General features: G+C 48.1%; 1 protein-coding gene across 1 annotated transcript in view; it reads right to left on the reverse strand.

The window, feature by feature from the left end:
* SLC1A1 (solute carrier family 1 member 1) overlaps positions 1-27030 on the reverse strand; it is an 83647-nt gene that overhangs the window by 2969 nt on the left and 53648 nt on the right. Inside the window, exons 3-11 of the mRNA XM_030294041.1 lie at positions 20804-20896; positions 19054-19168; positions 17574-17616; positions 15821-15919; positions 12677-12861; positions 11010-11117; positions 8983-9105; positions 8126-8320; positions 1311-1445 (exon numbers count right to left, since the gene is read on the reverse strand). Coding sequence (XP_030149901.1) covers positions 1311-1445; positions 8126-8320; positions 8983-9105; positions 11010-11117; positions 12677-12861; positions 15821-15919; positions 17574-17616; positions 19054-19168; positions 20804-20896 — 1096 coding nt within the window. The remainder of the gene's footprint in view (positions 1-1310; positions 1446-8125; positions 8321-8982; positions 9106-11009; positions 11118-12676; positions 12862-15820; positions 15920-17573; positions 17617-19053; positions 19169-20803; positions 20897-27030) is intronic.

Raw genomic sequence — 27030 nt, forward strand, 5'->3', positions numbered from 1 at the left:
TGCGATTCAGAATGAGGCCATGGAATGAACCAGACCCTGGTATGAACCAACTAGTGTCTTTTTATCCCATGGATCAGACTCGACCTTTGGCTTCTCTGGGTGTCTTGGAAGTGAAGGTCACTGGTTCCAGAAGAATCGAGCAAAGGAGAGAACTACAAACCCACCATGGTCACTAGAAGGAAAACTAGAAGTACTTGCCTCAGGGGTGGGGTATCTTGGCAAGAAAGGGGCCACCTCCGCTGGGGCTTGGGGACACAGCCAGCTGCTGAGCGGGCCCCCATGGCACGCCTTCCCGGGGCAGGAGCCCGGGCCTTCAGGGGCGTGACTGTCTTCACCATCTCAGCTGCTGTTTGCAAACCACACAGTGCCGGACTCCCTGGTAACCCTGGGCTGGTTCTGAGTAATGGCTCAATATGCAGCTACACTTGCCCCTGAGGGCCAGGGGACAGAGCGAGACCAATGCACAAAGCGGGTACCAAGATAAAGCTGGGGGCCAGGCTCGTTCCAACCCGAACCGTGGGGGGGGTGGGGGGGGTCACACAAGGCACGACCTTGCCCAGAATTTCTGCTGTGTTCGTCAGCCCTCTGTGCGTGTGTCCATGCACGCACGTGTGCGAGAGAGTTACGATGCAAATGTTCCAAATCATTCTAATCATAAGAAAACCTGCCATTTATTGGGCAAATGCTGCCCACCAGACACTGTTCTAGACACGCTGGTCACATGAACCCACTCAGACCCTGCACAACCTAATGAAATGCACAGAATCTGTCCCATCTCGCAGATAACGCAACTGGGCCTCTGAGAAGCTAAGGGACATCCTCGAGGTCAAAAAGCTGCTGAGACACTGAACAGCGATTCAAACTCCAGCTGGTCTTTCCCCACAGCTCCTACCATGGTCCCTGATGATGTTGAAGATCTCGGGAAGACGGGCTGACTTCAAACCAGGCGCTTCTACACCTATGACGCTGACCCCGGGCCGGGTATAGGCGAGGGTGGCCTATGGGGTTTGGAATGCTTGTGACTCTGTCTTCACCTTATCATTCTGTTGATCTCCTCCCACCACCCATCCTCCAGCATTACCAGGTAAAACAAGCTAATGGAGATCACTGGCCTTTTAAAATCACTGCCGCAAGTTATGAGGAGTTAATTTTTAAGCGCGTTTTATCAGATGGCCTGGCCAGAGGGAAATTGAAGCAGCAACGGATCAATCATGAGGCACTGACAGTCTGAGGACAGAATGATGACAGTCTGCAGGGCGGGGAAGCCCGCCTCCCCAGCCGGCAGAGGCAGCGCGTTTATTCCAACTCACAGGAGCCAGTCGACAGCAATGATGAGGGTGACGTCCTCGGCGGGCAGGCCCACGGCACTCAGCACGATCACCATGGTCACCAGGCCGGCCTGCGGCACCCCCGCGGCTCCGATGCTGGCGGCCGTGGCCGTGACACTGCAGCCAAAACACACGAGCCGAAGAGGAGTTAGACACCTGTGTCTCCCTTCAGGGCCCCTGGCCTGGAACCTTTAGTCCCGATGGCTGTTACCGCCGTGTTCCCCCCACATTGGCCGGTCAGGATCTGTTCTCTGCTGAGCATCAGCTCTGCCTCGTTAGGGAGCAGTGGGGGACCGAGAGAAGTCCATCTCCTTCCGCGGGGAGACATGGCAAGTCTCTCTAACAGAAGGAAAAGGAGACAAGCTGCCTGAGCGCGCTCAGAAAATGAGCAAGAGGGCTATTCAAGAGGAAGGCGAGAGTTTTACCACCTGGGGTGTTTGTGGAAGGCATCAGCTACCTATCCGTGCGTCCATCCCCTTCCATAAGCGCCAATTACCTCGCTGCCTGCCTGCCTTTCTCCCTTTGTCCATCTGTTCACCCAGCCAGTCATCAACTGGCATCTCATATGTGCCAGGAATTTACGTTGCCTTGAAGGATGGTCAAAGGGGGGGTGGTCCGGGTGGATGGCAAGGGTATTTCCAGGGAAGACAAAGGAATGAGGCTGTGGTCAAGCATGTTTTATGCACTTTCTTGACATCATGAGACTCTTGGCTTCTGGGAGCTGCCCGATAGGGCACTGAACTGAGAACCAGCCATGCTTCCTGTGCAAGATACAAGCGTTTATTCTTGACTGCTCCTTTGGCCAGTGGATGCACTTGCTGCAAAAGGAAGAGGGGTCTGGAACGAGGGGAGGCAGCCAAGTGAACTTCCTTATGACATATTTAAAAAGACCCCTCTTGTGGGGAGCCTGGATGGCTCAGTTGGTTGAGTGTCTGACTTGATTTCAGTTCAGGTCATGATCCCAGGGTCAGGGGATCAAGCCCTGTGTCAGGCTCTGTGCGGCGCATGGAGCCTGCTTAAGATTCTCTCCTTCTCCCCCACTCTGCCCCTCTTCCCTGCTCATGTGCTCTCTCTCTCTCTCTAAAATTAAAAAAAAAAAACAAATATTCTAAAAAGATCCCACTTGGGCAGGTAAAATGTGGTGCTAGGGATTCCTCTCTTTGGAATGTGCCGTTTTTTGTCAACAGTATCATCCTTATTTAAGTCTGGTCATTTTGGAGGAAACCATGCCCTGAAAGGTCGCTGAATTTGAATGAGCTTGACGGGACACCCACTGTACTTTCTGGACACATGTTCTCATCCTTAGTCCAAGGAAGCCACTGGGTTGAAAGGGGGAAGATGTAGAAACAGTCCATTTAAACTAGAAGACTCCCTGGGGTGCCTGGGTGGCTCAGTTGGTTGAGCGTCCGACTTCAGCTCAGGTCATGATCTCGCAGTTCATGAGTTCGAGCCCCGAGTCAGGCTCCATGCTGACAGCTCAGAGCCTGAGCCTGCTTTGGATTCTGTGTCTCCCTCTCTATCTGTCCCTCCCCTGTTCACGCTCTCTCGCTCTCTCAAAAAAAAAAAAAAAACCAAAAAACAAAAAAACAGTACGGGGTACCTGGGTGGCTCAGTCGGTTGAGTGTCCGACTTCAGCTCAGGTCATGATCTCGCAGTTCGTGAGTTCGAGCCCCGAGTCAGGCTCCATGCTGACGGCTCAGAGCCTGGAGCCTGCTTTGGATTCTGGATCTCCCTCTCTCTGCCCCTCCCCTGTTCACGCTCTCTCTCTCTCTCAAAAAAAAAAAAAAACAAACAGTACGGGGCACCTGGGTGGCTCAGTCGGTTGAGTGTCCGACTTCAGGTCATGATCTTGTGGTTCGTGAGTTCGAGCCCCGTGTCAGGCTCTGTGCTGACGGCTCAGTTCGAGGGTAAGGTCAAACACAGGCCAGCATTCTTTGACAGGTGTGTTTTCCTCCAGGGGCTGTGGCCACCAATTTACAGTAAATTAGAGATTTCTGGGGCTGTCCCAATTCCTCTAAAAGTTTCAGGTCTACATAATCCTTTAGATCTTTTCTGACTTAAGTACTCTTTGGAAAACCCAAGTTTATGTCAACGCTGGTTGAAAATATTTAAACTGAATACATCGGTGGGCTCAAAACCCGCCTGGTCAAAGAAAATTCTGCCCTTGAGCCTTGACCTTGCTTCCTAAACTTTGGCCATTTGACTTGGCTTTGGTCTGAGACTGGGAATTATAAATCTTCAGATGGGGTAAAAAATATAAAAACGTATTCCTTCGGCTTGAATATATTCTACTTTGACTTTAAAGGGTTTTCACAGAAGAACACACAATAACCATCAGTAGAAAGTACTTTCCTAGCATTGATCTAGTTTTTGGACCGGCACTTAGGTCTCCAGACAGGCGGGGTCTGGGGTGTGAACTGAAGCCAGCACGCGTTTTAGCGTCAAGAAGACCTGGCTCTGGGGGCCTGGTGGCTCAGTCGGTTGAGCGTCTGACTTCAGCTCAGGTCATGATCTCGCAGTTCGTGAGTTTGAGCCCCGAGTCAGGCTCCATGCTGACAGCTCAGAGCCTGGAGCCTGCTTTGGATTCTGGATCTCCCTCTCTCTGCCCCTCCCCTGTTCACGCTCTCTCTCTCTCTCTCAAAAAAAAAAAAAAAACAAACAGTACGGGGCACCTGGGTGGCTCAGTCGGTTGAGCGTCTGACTTCAGCTCAGGTCATGATCTCACGGTTCATGGGTTTGAGCTCTGCTCTGGGCTCTGTGCTGACAGCCCAGAGCCTGCTTCGGATTCTCCCTCTCTCTCTGGCCCTCCCCCACACCCCTCAAAAATAAATAAACATTAAAAAACAACAAGACCCGCCTCGGCTGTTTTCACTCACAGCATGTCCTTAGGCAAGTTCCCTCCGGATATCAGTTCTTGCCCGGAGGATGGGGAGACTGTCTCCCTTGCAGGGCTCCAAGAAGATTAAATGAGGTAATATAGGAAGGGCATCCAGTATGAGCACCAGGATGCAGCAGATGCTTAAAAACTGATGGCGTCTCTGGGGCCCCTGGGTGGCTCGGTTGTGTGTCAGACTCTTGATTTCAGCTCAGGTCATGATCCCAGGTTTGTGGGACTGGGATCGAGCTGAGTGTGGAGCCTGCCTGGAGCCCTCTCTCTCTGCACGCCCCCCGCCCCCCCGCCCTTGCTCACACATACTCTAAGATAAAAAAAAAAACCAATGCCATTTCTGCTGTTTAGCTGCCATCAGTATTCCTATTACTGCCAACACAAAACAATCACTATTATTGCCCCTATGGCTCCTTTTCCCCTCTGAGCTCTTTGAAGGCCCCAAATCCAGTAATTCTCTTCTGTTACAAGAATATTTGCCCCATCTTCAATCAGCTATAACCTTTGATTAGTGAATATTATGATAAAACCACAAAAGGGTTTGTCTTGGGCGGATGGTGCCTATGTTTCCTCGATGTCCAGCCCCAAAGGACCACAGAAAAGAGATGAATTACGGGATCTCTTTAACCGTCAGCCACATGAGCCACAACTGTGACTTGTCAAGGGAAAAATCATGTTTCTTATTTCATTCTGTCCCAGGCAGAGCCAGAGAGGATTTTAAATTTTAGGTCAATGATTACTCTAGGCTTCACAGTTGTGGTTGTTGGCTATGGGCCGGTAGTTACTTATCAGCAATTCTGCCTGAAGAATACAAGGGACGCATGGCTGGCTCAGTCAGTGGAGCGTGTGACTCTTGATCTGGGGGGTCGTGAGTTCAAGCCCCATGTTGGATATGGAGATTATTTACAAATGAAATCTCAAAAAAACCCACACACAACACTAGAGCAGGGCAAGAGGTTTTGATGTGAATTATTTAGCCTCTAGGCCCAAAGTTTACTTCTCTAGCAGTCAATTTAAAAAAAAAAAAAAAAACAAGGTTAGAAATATCTAGGAAATGTTAAGACTGAGGGGGTGTGTGGACTTCATCACAAAGTGGCAAATGCCCAAAAGAACGGGCGCCTCTTGCGACCACTGCTTGGAAATCAGTCCAATGCAGACTGGGTGCCACAGGCCAGGACGAGGGAGTTGGGAAAGTCTGCTGGGAATGGCCAAAGTCACAACCACTGGACCACGGGTGGCTGCGGAGCTTTCTCAGACGTGACTCAAGGTTTCAATTTTATCGCACTCATTGCTGTTCCAACCACAGGACTTCACTCTAGCTCTTGGGCTCAAGCTTCTTAAGCCTCGGACACTTTTTACAGGCCAGGCAGCATCGGTATTGCCTCCAGCTGATGTGCCAAATGGTCCACTTTGTACTGGTCTTCAGTTAACGTCGAGCAAATGGCAATAAATACTCTATGCTTTAGGGCTGGGGAAAATTTAAAAATATACTGTATTAGGGGCACCTGGGTGGCTCAGTCGGTTAAGCGTCCACTTCGGCTCAGGTCATGATCTCGCGGTTCGTGGGTTCGAGCCCCGCATCAGGCTCTGTGCTGACAGCTCAGAGCCTGGAGCCTGCTTTGGATTCTGTGTCTCCCTCTGTCTCTGCCCTTCCCCTGCTCACACTCTGTCTCTCTCAAAAATAAATAAACATTAAAAAAAAATACTGTATAAGAACATTCTCGGAACTTATTTTATGCCTGGAGTTTATGCCTGTGCCAAGTGCTGGGGTTGCAGCAGTGAGTTAACTCGGCAAGGTCAGAGTCCACCTCGCGTAGGGACCCGGTTTAGTTGGAAACTCCCACTGTACACTTCATAAAAGTCTCTAGATTAACTTTCAACCCAATCCACCCCTTCCAAGCAGCGCAGTCCAGCAAAATTTTCCATAATGGCGGAACTTATTTCTATACTGATGGAACCTTCTGTGTCTGTTCCGTCCAACCTGTGTGTGTGTGGCTAGTGGCTACCATCTTGAATGGTGTTGTCTCAGAGAATCAACTATGGAAAAATTCACGAGTGGCATTTGCAGTATCTACTTGAGCAGACAATATCGGTCTTCACCTGAGTAGAATTCTCTGCTTGGAAATCTCTCCTCTCTAGGTTTCGGGGCAAGATTTGTGGCTCTCCTACCTTTACTCTTTTTTACAATTTTTTCTTTTTTTTTTAAATGTTCATTTATCTCTGAGGGAGGGAGAAAGGGAGGGAGAGACAGAGTGTGAGCAGGGGAGGGGCAGAGATAGAGGGAGACACAGAATCCAAAGCAGGCTCCAGGCTCTGAGCTGTCAGCACAGAGCCCGATGCGGGGCTTGAACTCATGAACTGCGAGACATGACCTGAGCAGAAGTCCGAAGTTTAACCAACTGAGCCACCCAGGTGCCCCTCTCCTCCTCCCTTTCTGTTCCTTCTTGGTCTCCCTCTTGGTTCTCCCCTCTCTGCCTGCCTCTAATATGAGGATTTTCTAGGGCTCGGTCCTTAGTCCTTCTCTTTTCTGCACAAACCTTCCCTATGTAATGCCCTCCTAACCGTCTCAACATCTCCTGAGGGCTCACTACATATACACCATTCTAAGCATTTTGTATGCACTGACTTAATTACCACCACTTGCATAAAATGTAGGTACTCTTATTATCCTCATTTTATAGGTGAGGAAATAGAAGCTTAGAGAATTCAAGTAACTTGGCCAAGGTCACAGCTAATCATGGTGAAGCTGAGACTCGAACACGGATGACTGACTCACTCGTGACCCATGTGCTTGGTGACCACCCTCCAGCTAATGAGTCCAACTTCCTTATCTGAAGTCAAGACCACATTTCTCACTGCAGAGTTCTACCTGGATGTCTTAAAGGCATTTCAAATTCAACGTGACAAACAGCATAAGCTCTTTATCTTCCCACCGACACTTCTCTTCCACTAGTGCTTGTTCTGGTGAGCGCCATTCGTCAGTCCAGAAGCATCCACCAACCCTGGAGGTCATCCTAACCTTCCCCCGTCCCTCACTCTGAATCCACTGATGCTCCTTGAATTTGGAAGCCCTTCTCCATCCCCAGGGCCAGTGCCTGGATGGAGGCCTTTTAATTCCTTACTTGGACTCCTGTGGTGGTCTCCTAGCTAGTCCTCCAGCTAACTCCTGTCCATCCACCCAGTCTACCCACCATATCACAAAGTTAGCTTTTAAAAATGCAAATCTGCCCATATTATGAAAGACTGAGCCCCTCCATGAGCGCCTCTCACAAAGCCTTTCATGAGATGATCCCTGTCCACTCGTTTCTCTGTGTTCTCCACATTGTTCTCTTTATGTAGCCACATCCAATAGTCTGAACTCTGTAACTAGGCCATGGTTACATCACGAACCCCTGTACATGCTAGTCCTTTTATCCCAAGTGCTCTTAGGTTCCTTCTACTAAATTCTTACTCCTCTTCTAAGACTTAGCTAAGCTTTTTCCTCTTCCAGGAAGCCTCTCCTCACCTTCCCTTCCTTCTTTGGTGCCTTCTGTGTCCCCTCAGACCTCCACTAGAGCCCTTATCACACCACTCAGCATTTATTTAGATATCTATCTCCCTTACCTACTGGGGACCCCCTGAAAGCAGGGCCTGGCCCTTATTCAATCTTGAATCCTTGGCACCTACTGTGTGCCTAGCACCTAGTGGGTGCACTGAACTGAGAACAGTGATACCTTTGGGTATTCAGACCCTGAAGCAGAAACCTTCCACACCACGATTCCACTTCTGGTAATGTGTTTAATCTTGGGAAGGGACTTTAGACCAAGAAAATCAATCCACCAGTGGACCATTCGTGAGCTCCCTTCAGATGACTTTCACCTGCCACAATTCCAGTAACAGAAATGAAAGTAAGTGTGGCCTCGCGCCCTACCTGATAGTGATGATCTGCCCGATGCCCAAGTCCAGGTCATTCAACTGTGCGATAAACACAGCCGCCACCGCTTCGTAGAGCGCAGTCCCATCCATGTTGATGGTAGCCCCGACGGGCAGCACAAACCTAGTGATCCTCTTGTCCACCTGGTTCTTTTCTTCGGCACAGCGGAAAGTGACAGGCAGTGTGGCCGAACTGTGTGATAAAAAGAGAAAGGGGTCGGGGCGCCTGGGTGGCTTAGTCGGTTGAGCGTCCGACTTCGGCTCAGGTCACGATCTCACGGTCTCACGGTTTGTGAGTTTGAGTCCCGTATTGGGCTCTGTGCTGACAGCTCAGAGCCTGGAGCCTGCTTTGGATTCTGTGTCTGCCTCTCTCTCTACTCCTGCCCTGTTCACACTCTCTCTCTCTCAAAAATAAACAAACATTAAAAAAAATTAAAAAAAGAGAGAAAGGAACGTATGGTCTAGGAATGCTGGTGCTCAATCCCTGCCTGAAGAGACGCTTCTATTCCCGAAACTAAACCAAGAGCCCAAAGCATGCTGGCACTCTGGGCAGGTCCACGAGTGGGAACGTGCTGTGTCCGCCATTCTCTGAGTTACACCATAACCCCCTTCTGGGCTGCAGGCCATGCCATGAAGGCAGGGAATATGCAGTAGCGTGAAGCAATATGCTCCAGGATGCGCAGGGGGAGAAGACAGACGTCCTTCCTGGAGTTAAAGCTAGCTACAGAAGCACAAGCTGTGGCCGGTGCTTGGTCAGCTTCACAAGTGGCCCGTACAGCTCTCAGCCGCAGCCAGTAAGAGCTGATTAGTCTCTGCAGCCCAGAGACTTCCTCCAGACACTCCTCGTACATTTACCTGGAAGAGATCATGAGAGCCGTCAGAAGAGCCTGGGCCATTCCCATGGCGAACCGGAAAGGGTTCTTCCGAACGACTATGAAATAGATCAGCGGGAGAATGACGATGGAGTGGATTGCCAGCCTGGAAACAAGTCAAAGAAGCAGGTTCTTAGATGACACCACCTCCTCATATTAATCCTTTTTTTCAAACAGCTTTTTTACTCATGATCTGTCATTTGATTTTCATTATGACCCAAAAGAAAATCAGAGGTAGGGCAGGTCTCCATTCCGGCAGTGAGGGTGAGGACATTCACTCAGCAAACGAAGTATCTTGTCAAAGTCGGCGGTGAAGCCAGTAGCTGAACCCACATTTCAGAGCTCACACAACACTTACATCATGCCGCCAAGCTTTGTACACGCTATTTCTGCCAACAGGTGCTAAAATGCTTTCACCTGCTGCTGCTGCTGCTGAATTCTTATCCCTCCTCTAAGATTCAGCAAAAGGTCCCCCTCCTCCAGGAAGCCTTCCTTTACCTTCCCAGGTTGGGCAGACCCTCTCCTCTGTTGTAGGTCTGTGGCTCTGCACAAACCTCTACCATACGCCCTTATCATAGCACTCAGCCCGCCTGTTCCCTGGACCACTGCTGTCCTGCCGGATGGTGCCCACCATCTAGTAGGCCAGGCAGGCTGTGGTGAGGAGGAAGTCCCTGCTCTCCTCCAGTCATCCTGGTGGAGTCTCCTTCCACCTACTTCAGGACTGACCCTCTTTTCTTTGTTATTCTTGCCTTCCAAAACTATTCCTTATTTCACACTGAGATAGATAGGTCACACAAAACAGGGGGCTTAAAAAAATGAGACCAATCCAGCAGATGCCATATAGTGTCCACGTAAAGGGTTTACAGATCAGTTATTCAAAGCTGAAACAATAAGAAATGATCATTGTTAATACAGATCCTGAAGGTCCATCTTGAGGGTCTTCACATAGAGCTTGTGGCTAAGAACTATGAGAAGCTGAGTTTTCTGTTAAAAACCAAGGTAGGGCAAGAGAACAGAAACCAGAACTGTGTTAGAAAATGGCTCAGTATAATAAAACTCGGCCAAATGACTGCCTGGACCCAGGCCCTGTCCTCGAGAAGGGTAGATGGCCCTGCTGCCTTACCACTGGGGCCCTGAGATTTGACAATGGCCCTCACACTGGAGGAACCCAGGCTTCTTCTTGCTGGCTGACAGGGCGGTGCTTTTGGTAAAGACAGATAAGCTCCCCAGTGCACCTGCCTCCCAGCGGGTGAGCTCATTGCTCAAGTTGGGCGTCTGGGGGCTACTGACCTGTGCAAGTCAAACTGATGATACTTATTCATTCCCTTGGTCCGTGTTTCTTAACACCTGTGACGAATCCTGTCCCTGCTACATATCTGGGGCCAGCATTCCTAACTTAACCACCATACCTGCCCTTAAGGAGCCAATGACTGGGCTGCAATAAATATGCAAACGACCTGTCCCCTGCTGCCTTCCAGCTTTTACACAGTTCCTCCCAGCTGGAAGAGTTTCCCAGAATGCTCCCTGACACTTGGATGATGCATGGTGTGGCAGTGGTGCCCGGCCCCACCTGCAGGGCTGGGACCAACCAGCCATCCATTCCGACTGGCTCAAGTCTCCTTCCACCTAGGCCCTGCCTAATGTCTTTCTTGGGGTTGGGGTACCTGTGGGCCATTCCTACTAGTTTGGTGAGTTTCCATCCTTGAAGAAGTGAACGCCAAGAGAGACTACCAGTGGGTCTTGCTCATTTTAAAAAATGATTTTAACACAACTAATAAAGGCAGCAACAAACCATGGTCCAGGCTGTTCTGCCGAGATCTGGCAAGTAGCACAGTGGGATCCTCCTCCAGTACAGCTGTTAAAGGGCAGCCCTCCTCCCCCTGCTCTCTTATCTCTCAACCATCTTTCCCTGCACGGGGGAGAAGCCAATTTTAACAAAAAGGCAGCTTCTCGGCACCAGTCCGTTGGCCCAAAAGAAGTTGGCTGCTTCCTCCCTGGAGTCGGACGTACCCACTCAGGACGGTGGCCATGTAAAGGCCCAGCTTGCGGAATATTTCCCAGTCTTCAACCTCTATGATCTTCCCGGCAATCAGGAACAAAATGCCAAGTGGCATGTAACTAGAAAGCAAGCATAGCAAAGACACTTCTGTCATCTGGTGTCTTTTCAAGGTGGGATCGCTGGGGAGGAAACGGGCCAGGGCACGCACCCTGGCCTGGCACGTGTGCTCATCTGGGAAGCACACCTGCTACACGATAAAGCCAAGGTTTCGGCCTCAGGCCCTGGTGGACCCCTGGCGCCAGGTTTCGGCACCCGCACATGTGTCTTAAATCCTACCCACCTCAGCCACCCTAGATGAGCAGACTCGGCAAGAACGTGTGGTTAAATGAGTGCATAGCCCATGCCTCACTCCTGGTACACATACGTCCTGCTAACAGTCACAACGGCAGATCTCGTTTTTGCCCGATCCCCCATATATGGCCCCCATGCTCTTCCTGGCCTCAGTCATCTTGTTCCCCAGGAGGTAGTGTCAGCCACAGAGCAGTATGATTAGTAGTAGAAGTGGTCAGGACAGCCCTGTTTGCAGAGCTCTCATTACGTGCCTTGTATTGGGTTAAGTATTTGACGTGCATCATTTCCCTTGATGCACTTCTCCCAAATCGAGGGGCAGATTTCTATTATCCTTTTTTGCAGATGATGAAGGTGAGGTTCAGCGGGAGTAAGTGGCTGAAATCACGAAACCCTCTGAGTCACTGTCACTGTCTACACTTCAGAGTACATAATGTTGAAACAACTCAATATAAGTGGGGCAGGGATCACCTAGAAAAGTTGGAGTTTGGCATCTCCAGGGACAGGGTGATGCCACTGGTATGCTGACCCAAATGGTAGTTTTCATCTGGATGGATTAGGGCCTGTGCTGTACCAGTAGCAAGAATTTTGAACATCACTTATGCACGGGGCCTAACAAGGAAAGCACCTTGTGTTGTGATGTGCAAAGAACCCTTTCAAATCTTTAATTAAAGAAAAATTTTAAAAATATTTATTCTTGAGAGAGAGAGAGAGAGACAGAGTGTGAGTGGGAGAGGGTCAGGGAGAGAGGGAAACACAGAATCCAAAGCAGGCTGTCAGCACAGAGCCTGATGCGGGGCTCTAACCCACAAACTATGATATCATGACCTGAGCTGAAGCTGGACACTTAACTGAGCCATCCAGGCGCCCCTCAAATCCTTAATTTAAGAGTTATTTCTTAGAGGGACGCCTGGGTGGCTCAATTGGTTAAGCATCTGACTGTTGATTTCAGCTCAGGTCATGATCTCACGGTTTGTGAGTTCGAGCCCCATGTGGGGCCCTGTGCTGACAGCATGGAGCCTGCTTGGGATTCCCTCTCTCCCTCTCTTCCCCACCCTCACTCTGTCTCTCTGAAAATAAATTAATTAAAGAAGAGTTATTTTCTTAGGTGAATGCTGGTTGGGTGTAAGACGATCAAGGGCTTTGCCAGAAAAGACAATAGCTAAAACCTAGATTCTTGTTAGTGAACTAACTCCTATGTAATATGCATAGTTACTGAATGCTCTAGTGTCTTGATATTCTGTGTTCACCCTTCCTAGGCATCTTTACTCCAATTTTGAGGGGGCAACTGTCAGGAGAAGCAGGATGGCATTAACAGGCATCTGCTCACCACATAATGATCTGGACGATTTTCATGGTTGCATCACTCAAAGCAGTGAAGAAATCCACCAGAATCTGTCCTTTCTCTCCCATTTTTCCAATGACAAGTCCAAAGACGAGGCAAAAGACAATCAAGCCCAGGACGTTTATGCCGTCTGAATACATGCCTACGACTTTGTATTCCTTTGTTTTGTTCTGTGGGTCAAAACCAAGAGAATATATGGATGCGTGATTAGAATGCTGTTGGAAAGCAGAGGCCCCGAAATGGAAAGATACCACGGCCATACCTACTAAACTAGTGATCCACCAGTCAAAGGCCACCATACTTGGGGACAAAAAGAAAAAAAACAACAACCCAAGTTTTTACTGCCCCCACCATCTGCCGCTGAACTTTAAAGTGATTTTTTTTTCTCTTTCTCTCTCAAAAAATCCAAACTTTAAGATTTCTTTTTAAGATGTCTTATTCTGGGATGTCTTATATTAAAAAATTTTTTTTTTAATGTTTATTCATTTTTTAGAGAGAGAGAGGCAAACAGAGCACAACCGGGGGAGGGGCAGAGAGAGAGGGAGACAGAATCTGAAGCAGGCTCCAGGCTCTGAGCTGTCAGCATGGAGCCTCATGTGGGGCTCGAACCAACTGGGATATCTTACATTTTTAATAAGAACTGTAGATTTGAGGTGCTTTTCAGGGTTATTCTAACTACTAGCTACATTTGGAGTCTGTGTGAAAAAGAGAGGAATTAGTGATGCAGGAACTGCAAAATATTTAACAGGGTGAACATTTTTAGGACATTTTACTATCTGTTGTATCATGATAGTAAAACACAGGCGCATTCTTTACCGCCTCTGATCCTGGATGACCAACGGGATTGTAGAGATATAAATATTAACCAAATACCAGCTACTATAAGCCATTTCGTTATCTTATCCTGAGTAAGAACAGCATGAGATATGCTGAGACACAACCTCATCTGAGTGGTGCAGCATGAGATTTCACTGAGAGATTTCACAGGGAGATAACATGATCTGAGTGCCGCAAGCCAGGTTTATAATGTATCATATATGGTTCATAAGTTACTGGGGTGCCATTTTTTACTTATCATCTGATATGCTCAAACTCATATTTATCGAGCAGCTAGAGTGTGCTGACTGCATTGGTGACTTAGAAGTCTTAAAATACAGCTAGACAGATAAGATTAACCGTGAGAAAAACAAACCAATGGTATCGGGAGGGTGTGTAATTGCCCGGTCAAGTTACAGGCCTTGGGTGGAGACTGACTGGGGGCACCGGAGGTTAGGGAAAGCTAAGCCTGAGCAGTAGGGGCAGCCAAGAGATGAAGGCCAACACCAGAAACACGGCATAAGCAGAGGCCAAAGTCATCCCCAGGCCGCTGCACCCTGCCTGGAGAATTCCACTCATCCTTTATGGCCCCCAAAATAATTTAAGCCTCTCTGTTGAAAGCCCTGGAGTAAGCAAGCACCCTGTCCTTCCCTATTGCAATACTCATCACTCGTCACATGAGGGCACAAGCCATGTCTGTCTTTGTACCACTGTCATCCCAATGCCCAGCAGGGCCTGGCTCACAGGGAGTGCTCAAAAAAATCTTTTCGGAACCACGTGGAAAGGCAGGAATAAGGAGTAACTGAGGAGGTGGGTCTGGATGGGAAAGAGAAAAGGCCACTGGGAAGGGAGCCGGCAAACCAGGGAGGAGCCCGGCCATGGAGGGCCACAGAGCCAGTCGGAGGACTTAATGTTTCCTGCAGCAGGAAGCTGGAGCCAACCGTGGTCTCTCTGATTTGAACCAAGTCTACCAAATATTTCTTTCTTCCCTAAATCGTTCCCTTCTGGGTGGGGGCAGAGAACGCTCAGCAGAGACCTTCTCTAGGACTACAGATTTACTGCTTCGGGCCCACACAGTCTCATCTCCAAAGCTGAAATGCCGACCGCTCTCAAAACCTAATGGATTTTATTCATAATTGGATGGCAAACTCCTGGTGGCAGAACTGAGGTGAGGCTGCTTGTGGTTTATTCCTCTTTACCTGGTAGGGCATTCTGCTGCAGGCATACTGACGTCCTCTGTCCTGGAGAGGGTGCTTCCTAACCCCACTGAATTGAGTTGCATGACACACAGTGCCTGCGCTGCATGGCCCGTCGAGAGTGGAAAACTCCGGACCCCGAATCACATCTGGGCGGAGAGTTTTGGAGAAGCAACGTGGCCTTGTATTCCATATTTAGGTGGTCTTGCAACTCTAAAGCAAGAGGTGCCCAACTCAACTCAATGGAGTAGTGGAGGGTGTAGATGCAATGGGGCTCACCCTCTTCTCTGGGTGGTTCAGATGCTTCTCGTAATGCCTGGTGGTTATGTTTTACAAAGTGCCACCCACCAACATTGAGTTAGCAAATACTGAATCCTTGCTCCCAGGGGAAATACAAGGTCAGGTTCTGGGGAACCAGGGTTCACAACATTTTCATCAGATAATCAGCATATAACCTTGCTGTAGGTGTGTTTCTGTTCAGAAACACATGAATATGTAATGTGTATTACTGAGTCATTAACACTGAAGTCACAACCGATACCCTCGGCCTGAATGAAGCTGATCTAACACACATATAATTTTCCATACGGGACACTACAGCCTTCTCGCCCTCAGAACCACCGACAACACTGCAACATTATGCTTGGGGGATGTTTTAAACAGTAAAATCACCATGAAAAAGCACAGAGACATGAAAAATGTGGCATAAACATGCTACTCAAAGGACACTTGTTTACAATGAGAGCTGAAACAAGAACGCAGAGCTTGGGGTGCCTGGATGGCTCCGTTGGTGGAGCATGTGACTCTTGATTTCAGGGTTGTGAGTTCAAGCCCCACATTGGGTGTGGAGCCTATTAAAAAAAAAAAAAAAAAAAAGGCTTAGCCTTGTTTAGCCTCAGAGGGCCATGTGTGCATTGGGCGACTTAAACTTTTCACCGCTCTTTGTCCGCAAATGACGTGAGAGCGTTGTGTTGATTCTGGGGTGGCAAACACATTTTAGTGAGAAGACGAATTCGCAAGTAATGAGGACAGACTGTATCTCCGTCTCCTGCTTGCTCCATGACTCAGCGCCTGCCTGTGGGGGGGTGGGGGGGAAGGGGCACGGGCAACAAGGTACCTTGGAAATGGCAGTTGTCATGATGGCTGTGACAGATGCTTGGGTGATGTTCATCCCGGGCTCACTGGGAATATTCACTTCTTCACGCTTGGTTTTATACTGCACATTGGAGGGGAAAAAAAGACCAAAGAAACAAACAAAGTAAGAGTTTTTCAAGCACCTGAGTCTAAACGATGGGAATATGTGACTCTGGCTAACTGAGTGCCACTGAAGCCTTCTGCCTCTGTCACCTCTCTCGGTTGCAGATTTTGATAGTACCTCCCATGAGGCTTGGGAAGCCAAAATGAGACCATAAAATCCAAACCTTGATTCCCATGGCCACCATTCAGTGATGTCAGAATGTTGTCTTTCATAGTAAAAGATTAACAGGGCGACGATGGGAAAGAAAGTTTGGGTTGTTGTTTTCTTAAATGTTTATTTTTGAGAGAGACAGAGCATGAGCAGGGGAGGGGCAGAGAGAGAGGGAGACACAATGTGAAGCAGGTTCCAGGCTCTGAGCTGTCAGCACAGAGCCCGATGCAGGGGCTGGAGCACACAAACAGAGAGATCATGACCTGAGCCAAAGCGGGAAGCTTAACTGACTCAGCCACCCAGGTGCCCCGAAAGTACAGGTTTTATTTGGAGGTGCTTTGACAGACAGACTCTTACAGCGATCTTATCAATCATTTTCTTTCTATTTGTTTATTCATTTCTCATTTTTAATCTGGGAGGAACACCTCATTACTTGGGTAACTGTAGTCACCCTGACTTTAATAAACGTCAAGAAGTAGATGGTTGTTCCAGCAGCAACAGTCCCTTTAGGGCCAGTCCATGAGTGAGATTTCTGTTGAATTCCCTTCCTTCGGCTCTGTTTGGTCCTGCAAGGCTTCAGCAGAGAGGTTTAAGAAAGAGCTAGTATACCACAACACCAGGCATAAATGTCACTCATTCGAGGCACTGCCAACATCAAGAACCTTACAAATGACCACTGTGGCTGAGCCGCAAAGGCACCCTTGAAATAGAGGTGGTTCTGTGCCTCTTGGAGGTCGGCAGGGGGCAACTTCATTGCCATTTTTGTTGGTACACACAGAGGTCTCTGTTCATGTAATTTATGTAAATGAATTCGGCAGTTTGTGATAGACTCAGCTGTCTTAAGTGCACAGATAAACAAGAGAAAAGGGCTGTAAGGAAATGGGAGTGAAGAGATTGTTCAACTTTCCTAGAGAAAAAAAATCACGGCTTTGTTACATCGCCAGGGAGCCAGAGGGTCAGCAATGGGTGCGTAGTGATTAAGGAAAAGACTGAACACCGGGAACACCCAGTGTTCACCCAAAAGACTGAACACGTGTGGGTTAGATACCACTCTCCCAACATGAGGGAGAAAGGAACAGGGAGTCGGAGGGTTTTTTAGTGCCTGCATCTGGAGACAGTCTAAGCGTCTCCACAAATATCACGTGGTTCTCAAAAACACAGGCACAAGAGCCCACATTTTTAAACACTCTTTGTTCGACAGGTTCCTGATGGCTTCATCTGAGCTCTCTTGGAGACAAGAATGTGTCACGGAAAGGGAGCAGCGGGGTCAGTAACAACAGGGACTTCTCTGGGACCCGAAGCCCAGAGGCACCTGCGATTTGCTCCACATTCACACTCGAGGGTGGGTTTCCTGCCATTTTTGATGTGCTCATTCCACTTCCTGGGTCACAGCAGGGAACAACGATTCTAATCAGTAAAGCAAAGAGTACAGCAATCTGAAGGCAAAAGTCGTTATTCTTACCTGCTGAAAACAGGCTTGGACAAGGTTCTCCGGAAACATATTCCTGTTGGAGACATGAAAAACAGTGTCACGTTACAGCACAAGTGTTTTGTTATTGTCACACCCAACGCACGGGTGAAGGTGAGCAGCATATAGAATCAGTACTCTGGTTCCTCCTTTGCAAAATACTTCCTTGTTAAGATTTTTTCCCCCGCTGAGCTTCAACCGAGTCTAGAAAGTTCTCTCACACAACCATCACTCAGCTAAGTCACTAATTGGTACGCTCGCTGTCCTCAGTGAAACAATGCATTGGCAGGTGGACACTCCCAGTCAAGAGACTCCTTTAATATTCTGTACGCTTCTGTTTTCATTGACGAGAAAGTATGCCTACCGAGAGTCCGTGGCATCTGTTCCCAAATTCTTTATGCCAAATGAGAATATCAGCATAATGACTGAATTAAAAATGATGTGAGTCAGTGAAATGGCAGTGAGATGGAAGGTGTTGTTTCTCATCAAAACTAAACTCAATGCTTGGAAACTCAACCGAAGCCAGTGACTAAAATTTCTGTGGGTAAATTAGGTAAGGGGCGTCCACAGAAATGGAAAGAAAAACTGGCAGGATGTGGTACTCAGCTTTCTTTATAGTTTCTAAGGATTTTGTTGTTTACTTCGTGAAAACTGAACCTGGAAATTGTACACCATGCCTTTACAAGCACAACAGGTGCAAGAAAATTGATACAGAATCACAATCAACTGACACGCTCAAAGAAAAGATTTTGGCCCTACATCAAAAACTGGCAAATAAACACATTTAAATTTTGTGTCCACAAAATATGTAATGTGTACCTGTGTCATTTTTTAATGATCCTCTGCTCTATCTTAAAAGTAACTGACCAATTCCCAGCCCTGATTGCTTCTGAGAAGAGGGCTTCTCCGGTGCAATTAAAAAATGTATTTCTTGGGGCACCTGGATGGCTCAGTCGGTTAAGCATCCGACTTCAGCTCAGGTCATGATCTTGCGGTTCATGGGTTTGAGACCCTTGTTGGGCTCTGTGCTGACAGCTCAGAGCCGGGAGCCTGCTTTGGATTCTGTGTCTCCCTCTCTCTCTCTGCCCCTCCCCTGCTCACACTCTGTCGCTCTCTCTTGAAAATAAATGTTAAAAAAAAAATTAAAAAAGAAGGTATTTCTTCAAGTGTGCTTCAGAGCTGAACCCCCAACGCAGCCCAGCATCTTAGTGCAATAAGTGTATTTTCTGCTTCTCTGTCCATCCTAAATCCTGACAGAGGAGACTCTCTTCCCACTCTTGGAACCATGGCTTGGCGAGCAGGACTGGCTATGCAATTTTGAGGTCCAGGGCAAAATGAAAACATGCAATGATTCAAAAAGTATCGGCCATTTCAAGACAGCTACAGCAGTGCACTAAAGCAAGCTGTGGTCCTCTGTGGCCACAGTATCACAGGCAGCATGCCTAGGGGGCTGCCCCACTGGCAAAACACTCACCTGATCAGATCCAACATGGCATCCACCGTACTGACTTCAGGGCTGCTTCCTGTCCTGTCAATCTCATCCACTTTCTGGGTCACACCAGGCTTGATGCTCACCACCAGCACGATGCCTGCGGCCCAAGAGAGCACCACAGAGCATTAAGAACCTTCCAGAACACCTGGCACCCCTGGTGTAGCCTTCTTAGAACCAGTAGGCATAGTGGCACCAGGAAAAACCAGAAGGAGGACTCCATGGTCCGGCCAAGATGCTGAGCCTCAGCTGGGACCTCCAAGCAGCCTTGATTACTTTTCCATTTAAATGAAGAAGGAACTCTTCCCACTTTTTTTTTTTAATGTAAATGAAGAGGCTGCATTCCAGAATTGCTTCTGGAAACCCTTGCTGATGAGAACATTCTATTTTCTTTTCTTTAGCTTATGAGATCAGCCTAGGCAGGGGTTGGGGTGAGGGTGATTCATTTTCCAACTCAGTTCATTTTCAAGCCATTCAATATCTTTATGTAACTTTTATCCACAGATGCTGGTTATTTTCCAGAGGCTCATACAAAACAAGCCTTAACCTCCTTTCATACTACAAGCCTTCAGATATCTGGAAGGCTGTTGTGTAATCCAAAAAAGGGTTAGGGTTAAGAAAAATAGTGTTCCCTGTGACTCTCGGGGGGGGGGGGTGAAAGGAGGACAAACAGGTGTTACAGGGGGAGACAGTTCTTGCTGTAAGGCACTGTCTCAACGGGGGGGTATCTGAGGGCACCATTTTGGCCCCTGGAGGTAATGGGTTCTTATCCTCTGAGGTGTCCAAGCAGAGGTGGGAGGCTGGAGTACACCCCAAGTCATTAGAGGCTGCCTGACTGGAGGGGGTGAAGAAGAAAGTCTCCGTGTCTTTATCACTCCTCCCAAGGGCAAAGCCGATCCACAGCGGGCAGGGCATCAGGACCAGAGCAGGTAGGTTTCGCAGGTGGGAGGAGTCGGTGGGCAATACAAAGACAAGGTGGGTGTGGTCCCCTCTTTCCACTCAACCTGGCAGGAGAGACACACACCCGCTTTTTCCTTCATGTGCGCTTCCCTCACGAACCTTCTGAGGAGGCGCGGCTTTGGTTTAAGGCAAGGTTCAGGCCCTCCCAGGTGCCCTGCCTACCAGCCCCACTGCCTCACCTCATCCCAACAGTCTCTTAATGCAGAGTGGCAGGGTCACGCGGCTGCAACATCTGAGTACAGTCCAGTCCTCTCTTCCCACGCGGGGCATCCTTAAAACGTCAGGTCACAAAGGATGGGCCGCACTCTCTTCGTAAAAGAATGCCAGAGGTCCGAGAGCAGCTATATTCCCTTATCAGAACGTTCTCCCTTTTTCAAGTGGAATTTATACTTGGCAAGTTGCTGTGAGCTCTCACTACCATGTCCCATTTGAGATGCACTGAAATGTTATCTTTTTGGAAATACTTCATCATTAGACTCTACTCCACTATGACAGAAGCTCTTGGCTTCACTTCCTTCTAATAAAGGCACAGAACTGTCACCCTGTTTCTTACTAGGGACATTAATGAGCAGCACCATGGCTGAACTTGAGTCAGTATTATATTTTCTTCATGGAAAAGGTGTTGTGTAGACCTGAAGCCCAAAAGATTCATGGTAATTTGACAATATTACTTTCTGAATTACAAAAAAAAAGTACATTAAAAAAAAAGCCCAACTACTTTTAAAGGAAGAGTCACAATTCTACAGAGGAATAAGCAATCAGAAATAGGTTTTACCTAGAATCACAGCAATGATCGTGGTACAGAAATAATAGACGACGGCACGTAGACCAATTTTCCCAGATACGCTGGAATCCAGGGCAGCAACACCTGCGAGGGGGGAGAAGTCAAATGACATTTTTGTCCATTTTTAATTTCATTTCAGAGTGAGAGAGAGAGAGAGAGAGAGAGAGAGTGAATGGGAGAGGGGCAGAGGGAGACAGAGAAGGAGAGAGGGAGACAGAATCTTAAGCAGGCTCCAGGCCTAGCACAGAGCCTGACATGGGGCTCGATCCCACAACCCTGGGATCAAGCTCTCAGCTGAAATCAAGAGTCAGACGCTCAACTGACTGAGCCCCCCAGAAGCCCCAAATTATGCTGATTTTTAAAAGACGGATTTCCAGGCCTGGTGGTCAATCCTCAAGGTGTGAAATGAAGGGCTGAGGGCTGTCCTCTGCCATCTGCTAGGCCCATCTCGCATGAGACGCAATGGGCAAAGGAAGGGCTTCAAGATTGCCAACACAGAATGGAGACGGAAGAGGGGTGAGGTGCAGGTGCCCCTTCCCCATAATCCCGCCACCTCAGCCCGTGGCCAGTGCCTCGTGGGGCCGGTCACGAGACAGGAGCTCCCCTTCCACATCCGCTCAGAGAATCTCGAGGATTGTACATCACATCACTCCACAGCCTTCAGGATAAACCCCTTCTGGAATTCAGTATCCAGAAAAAAACTTTATCTTGAAGAACGGAGTTCTTTCATCACGTAATGAATATTGTAAAACTCGTGATTGTTTCCCTTTCTGCCTTTTCTGCTAGGAAGCTCAGAGTCGGCCAAAAAGGTTAACTTTTTAAAAGAAATGTTTATTTAGTTTTGAGAGAGCGAGGAAGGGATAGAGAGAGAGGAAGACAGAGGATCTGAAGTGGGCTCTGTGCTGACAGCAGAGAGCCCGATGTGGGACTTGAACTCATAAACCACGAGGTCAGGACCTGAGCCACGGTTGGACACTTAACCAACTAAACCACGCAGGCACCCAAGATAACTTTTATGGGTGACTATGAAAGTAATAATGTATGTTTGATATAGTAGTCTGAAAAAAGAAAAATAAAAATCACTCCATTCCATCATAGTTGATATTCTGACAAATTTCCTGTCAATATTTTTTCTTTTTTGTAAACATAGCTGAGTGAATTCTACAGTTTTTGATCCTCTCTTCTTAATACTGTATTATAAGCATTTTCTTATTACAAATTCTTCAGGAGGAATTTTAATGGCCACATAATCTTCTGTCCTGTGACTGTACCATAATGTATTTAATCATCCACTTACTGTTGGAGCTTTAAGATAGTCTCAGGGCCAACTTCAATACTAAATCACAGTACTTTCATTATTTATCCTGGCCAGCACATTTTCTCCTTCTTTTCATGATTTCCAAATTGCTTCTATGTTAACAACCTTATTGTGTATGGCTCTGATTGTGAGACAACTTAAAATATCCATTTTAAAGAGGTAGGATATAAAAAAATTTTTCCAATTTTTAAATTTCTAATTGAAGAGACCTAGGGCCACACTGTTAGCTGTAGTCTCAAATGGTGTTGGGTGGCCTATAAAATGACTGGATGTAGTCCGGAAGGGAAAAGGCTGTCTAGAATGCCAACCATAGCCCTAGAGGAGGAGGCACACATCCCTTCTTGCTAGAAACCCTTGCCTTCCATTGAAGATGCCCCTATAAATGGAGACAAATGACGCGATTGACTGGATAGCTACTATGTGGACGACAGGGTAAGTGGTGAAGCAACCAGACCATCTTTCAGCACGCTGTCATTGGAAGGTTTCAGGGGCGCCTGGGTGGCTCAGTCGGTTGAGCGTCCAACTTCGGCTCAGGTCATGATCTCGCGGTCCGTGAGTTTAAGCCCACATCTGGCTCTAGGCTCTGCGCTCAGAGCCAGGAACCTGCTTCGGATTCTGTGTCTCCCTCTCTCTCTCCCCCTCCCCCACTCACTCTCCCTCTCCCTCTCTCTCTCTCTCAAAAATAATAAACATTAAAAAAAATTATAAAAAAAAGAAAAGGGGAACGTTTCAGGCTCTACCCTGCCCTGTTTCCAAAACAAGAACCACATTATGAATCCAACAATCATCACAGAAAATGACTTCCTGAATCTTCAACACGTGTGACTTGTGCCTTAACTGTTAGCAAAGCCTGAAGTGCAGGGTGGCGGGAAAGATGAGTTGTCGTGAGGCGACCCCAAGGAGAAGGCAGTAAACTGGGGGGGTTATGGCAGGCACAGGTGGCTTTTGTTTTCACTCCTCACACTCTAAAAGCCTCGCCTATTTTTCTCAAGTGGGGCTTGTGCCTCTCACATATAATTGTACATAATCGATGTGCAGGACCAATCTGGAAGGAAGCTGGTCATCGCCACGATGACAGGACAAATCGGCTCCCACTGCAAACACGCCATTCCTCTGGCTGCTGGTTGCTCCTCTGGAAGCTAATATTTTGAGAGAAGGGGTTCTGGCCAACTTAGCGAGCACCCCAGGATGTTGGAAGGGCCCATTCACCAGCCCCTGGGACAAGACTGTCATTCCCACGTGAGGGGCATATCGCAACAGACACATTCTAGAAAAAGCCCGATGCTAGATTCTATTCTCTCTCTCTGGGAAAAATGCACTCTGCTGTGCCGAGAAGACTTTCTTCTCCTTGTGGTAAGATGATTAAAAATAACGACTCTTCAAGAAATAGTAGCAACGACAACAACAATCAGGAGACACCAAAGGCCACAGAATGGACAATTTCCTATTTAGAGCTTCAGTCTCTTAAAAAAAAGGGCAAACAGGGGCGTCCGGGTGGTTCATTCAGTTAGGCGGCCGACTTTGGCTCAGGTCATGATCTCACGGTCCGTGGGTTCGTGCCCCGCGTCGGGCTCTGTGCTGACAGTTTAAAGCCTGAAGCCTGCTTAGGATTCTGTGTCTCCCTCTCTCTTGGCCCCTCCCCTGCTCGCACTCTGTCTCCCCCCCCCCCTCTCTCAAAAATAAAAAAACATTAAAAAAATTAAAAAAAAAAGAGCAAACGATAATGCAAAATATGTAAGTTTGCTAAGTATATTATATGAATATAAAACCGTGCTTGAATATTCCGTTTTAGAGCTCTGTGCATTATTTTCATAGACAATCAAAATAATTATTTATACCAATGGTTGATTTTAAAAAACAAAATCACCAGTTCCACAAAACTCCACATAACCTGTACAAGCCCATGGAATCCTGGTCCAAGCGAGGATGTATTTTCAGATGTCTCGTCCTCGAGTCGATGTCTAAATTCAGCAGCTCCCAGCCCCGAAGGTACGGACAAGTGACAGGCTCAGAGGGTAGCTGCAGAACTGTTCTTGGGTATGTGTTTTGTGCCCTCTCGGGGTTTTCTTCCAGCAGTGAAACAAATTAAATCTATGTAGGTAATTGTTTCCAGCATATGCTAATATGTCTTAATTTGTCTTAATGATTTGGCCATGGGCTGCTGCCTCTGCTTCTATTCCAGGACCCAGCTGGCAATAAAAGGCTTCATAATAATGAGATTCTTGGTGGGAAGTATCTTAAACAAATACATCCCCTAAAGCAGTCTGCCAGCTCCCTTCTGCTGGAGGACAGCGATTGTATTGTAGTTACTTTGGGAAGGGCTTTACTTCCCGTTCCTCAAATCTGCCTTAGTCCTACAATTCTCCTGGACAGATCAGAGATGTAACTCAAGGGGCGCCTGGGGGGCTCAGTCGGCTAAGCGTCCGACTCGGGCTCAGGTCACGAGCTTGCGGTTTGCAGTTTCGAGCCCCATGTCGGGCTCTGTGCTGACAGCTCGGAGCCTGGAGCCTGCTTTGGATTCTATGCCTCCCCCTCTCTCTCTGTCCCTCCCCCACTCATTCTCTCTCTCTCAAAACAAAAAACAAAAAATCACACATTAAAAAAAAAAACAACAAACCAGAAATGTTATTTGAACCAACAACTGTACTTCTGTACATTTTACCTCTAGAGTTACCCTTCTACCTCTCCAGCCATCACTGATGAGGGGCAGGGCTGGCCCCCCAATTCCAGGCCCTTGGACTATTTATCATGTGGTGCCAGGGGTAGAGGTGATGGGCCACCACAGAGGCTGGGAACATACGCAGGGCAACAGCCTGTTTTGAAAACCTCCACAAGTCACCGGAACATTCCTGAACTTAACTTGAACATGGAAAGCTTGTCTGGATAGTCTATACACCCCACCTGCTAATAATAGCAACGATGCTGAGGCTTAATTCTAATCAAAATGACAGTGACCATACACACTGTGTCCTGCACAATGGGTACATGTGGAATGCGTCACCTCCTTTATCCCTCGCCATTTGGTGGGGACGCTGGGACCCCAATCCAGACTCGACCCCACAGGCCATATTCTTTTTTTGTTTTCAACGTTTATTTATTTTTGGGACAGAGAGAGACAGAGCATGAACGGGGGAGGGGCAGAGAGAGAGGGAGACACAGAATCGGAAACAGGCTCCAGGCTCTGAGCCATCAGCCCAGAGCCCGACGCGGGGCTCGAACTCACGGACCGCGAGATCGTAACCTGGCTGAAGTCGGACGCTTAACCGACTGCGCCACCCAGGCGCCCCCACAGGCCATATTCTTAACCACTCTCTCACAGTGGCTCTATCCACGTGCTGTGAAATTCTAGACCAGTGCTGCCTCACGGAACCGTCATGGTGAAGTGCTTCCTCTTCGTGCTTCTGTTGTAGTGACCACAAGCTACCTGCGGCAGGTGTGCTTGGGATCTGGCTAGCGTGGGGGCACCTGGGTAGCTCGGTCGTTAAGTGTCCGACGCATGATTGCGGCTTAGGTCACGATCTCACGGTTTGTGAGTTCGAGCCCCGCGTCAGGCTCTGCACGGACACTGTGGAGCCTGCTTGGGATTCTCTTTGTCCCTCTGTCTGTCCCTTCCCTGCTCATGCTTTTCTCTCTCAAAACAAATCAATAAAACCTAAAAAGAAAAAAAGAATTTTGTATTTGATGCTTTCCCTCAGAAAGAACTGCATCTTTGTACAGGTAGTTCCTTCCTTACAGAGTGAGCCCACTTCAGAGATTCACCCTGTGGCAGTGATTAGGAGCTCGGCAGGTAGTCTCCTTAGAAGCCACCTTCATGATCTCGCGGTCCGTGAGTTCGAGCCCCGCGTCCGGCTCTGTGCTGACAGCTCAGAGCCTGGAGCCTGTTTCAGATTCTGTGTCTCCTTCTCTCTCTGACCTTCCCCCATTCATGCTCTGTCTCTCTCTCTCTCTCTCAAAAATGAATAAACGTTAAAATTAAAAAAAAAAAAAAACCACTTGTACGGGGCAGTTTGGTTCAGTTCCCAGGGAGACCAACAGAAACACTTTTCACGCGTGACCTACCTCCACATGAGAACGCACCTAGTATCTTAGTGTTTCCCTGCCTCTCATGTCCCCTCATCATTGTGTGCTCTCCCTGCCCCTGCCCCAGCCTTTTAGACACCTGTCCCAGGATCTTTTAATACTACAGGACACTGTTTAGGTACTAAATGTATACATGTGCTCTTTGCATAAAAAGAGTACATTGCTCCCCCTTATCCCAAAAACTCGGCCTTTGCTGCCTTGGGAGCAATTTTGCTCCTGCTGAGAACATGTGGTCTGGCTCAACGGATGTCACAGAATGATACCTTACTCCAGATGTTAGACTCTGGAGACAGCACCTCTCCATCACTCCTCGGTCACACCTGCCACATTTCAAGTGCTCCCTGGCCACACGAAGCTTGTGCCTACTGCAATGGATGGCGCACACAGAGAACATTCTGGGAGGCAGCACTGGTCTAGAATTTTGTAGCACGTGGATACGAGGCAGCATGACATGGTGGTAAAGAAAACAGTCCTGTCACTTACTGGGGAAAAGGTCAAATGGCATGGCCACTTTCCTCCCAAACAGGTGGGATATCACCGTACTTTATCCCGGGGCTTTACTCTCAAATCTCAATAGCCACCTTGATCCCTTTCAGGCCATGCCTCATGCCTGGCAAAGCCTGGTTGCCTCTCTTTGTGGTTCATTTCCAGATCTTGTTTCTTCTGGGAGCGGCCACGCACCTCTGGGAACTGACAGGTGAGAGGGGCCTGCACACTAACACATCACAAGGCAGGTGTGATGGGGTCTGTACAGAAGCCAGAGGTAAGGGTTTAAAGATGTTAACAGTAATTGAACACGGACTTCAAGTTTGTGAAATAT

This window comes from Lynx canadensis, chromosome D4, assembly GCF_007474595.2.
Source record: "Lynx canadensis isolate LIC74 chromosome D4, mLynCan4.pri.v2, whole genome shotgun sequence".
NCBI lineage: Eukaryota > Metazoa > Chordata > Mammalia > Carnivora > Felidae > Lynx > Lynx canadensis.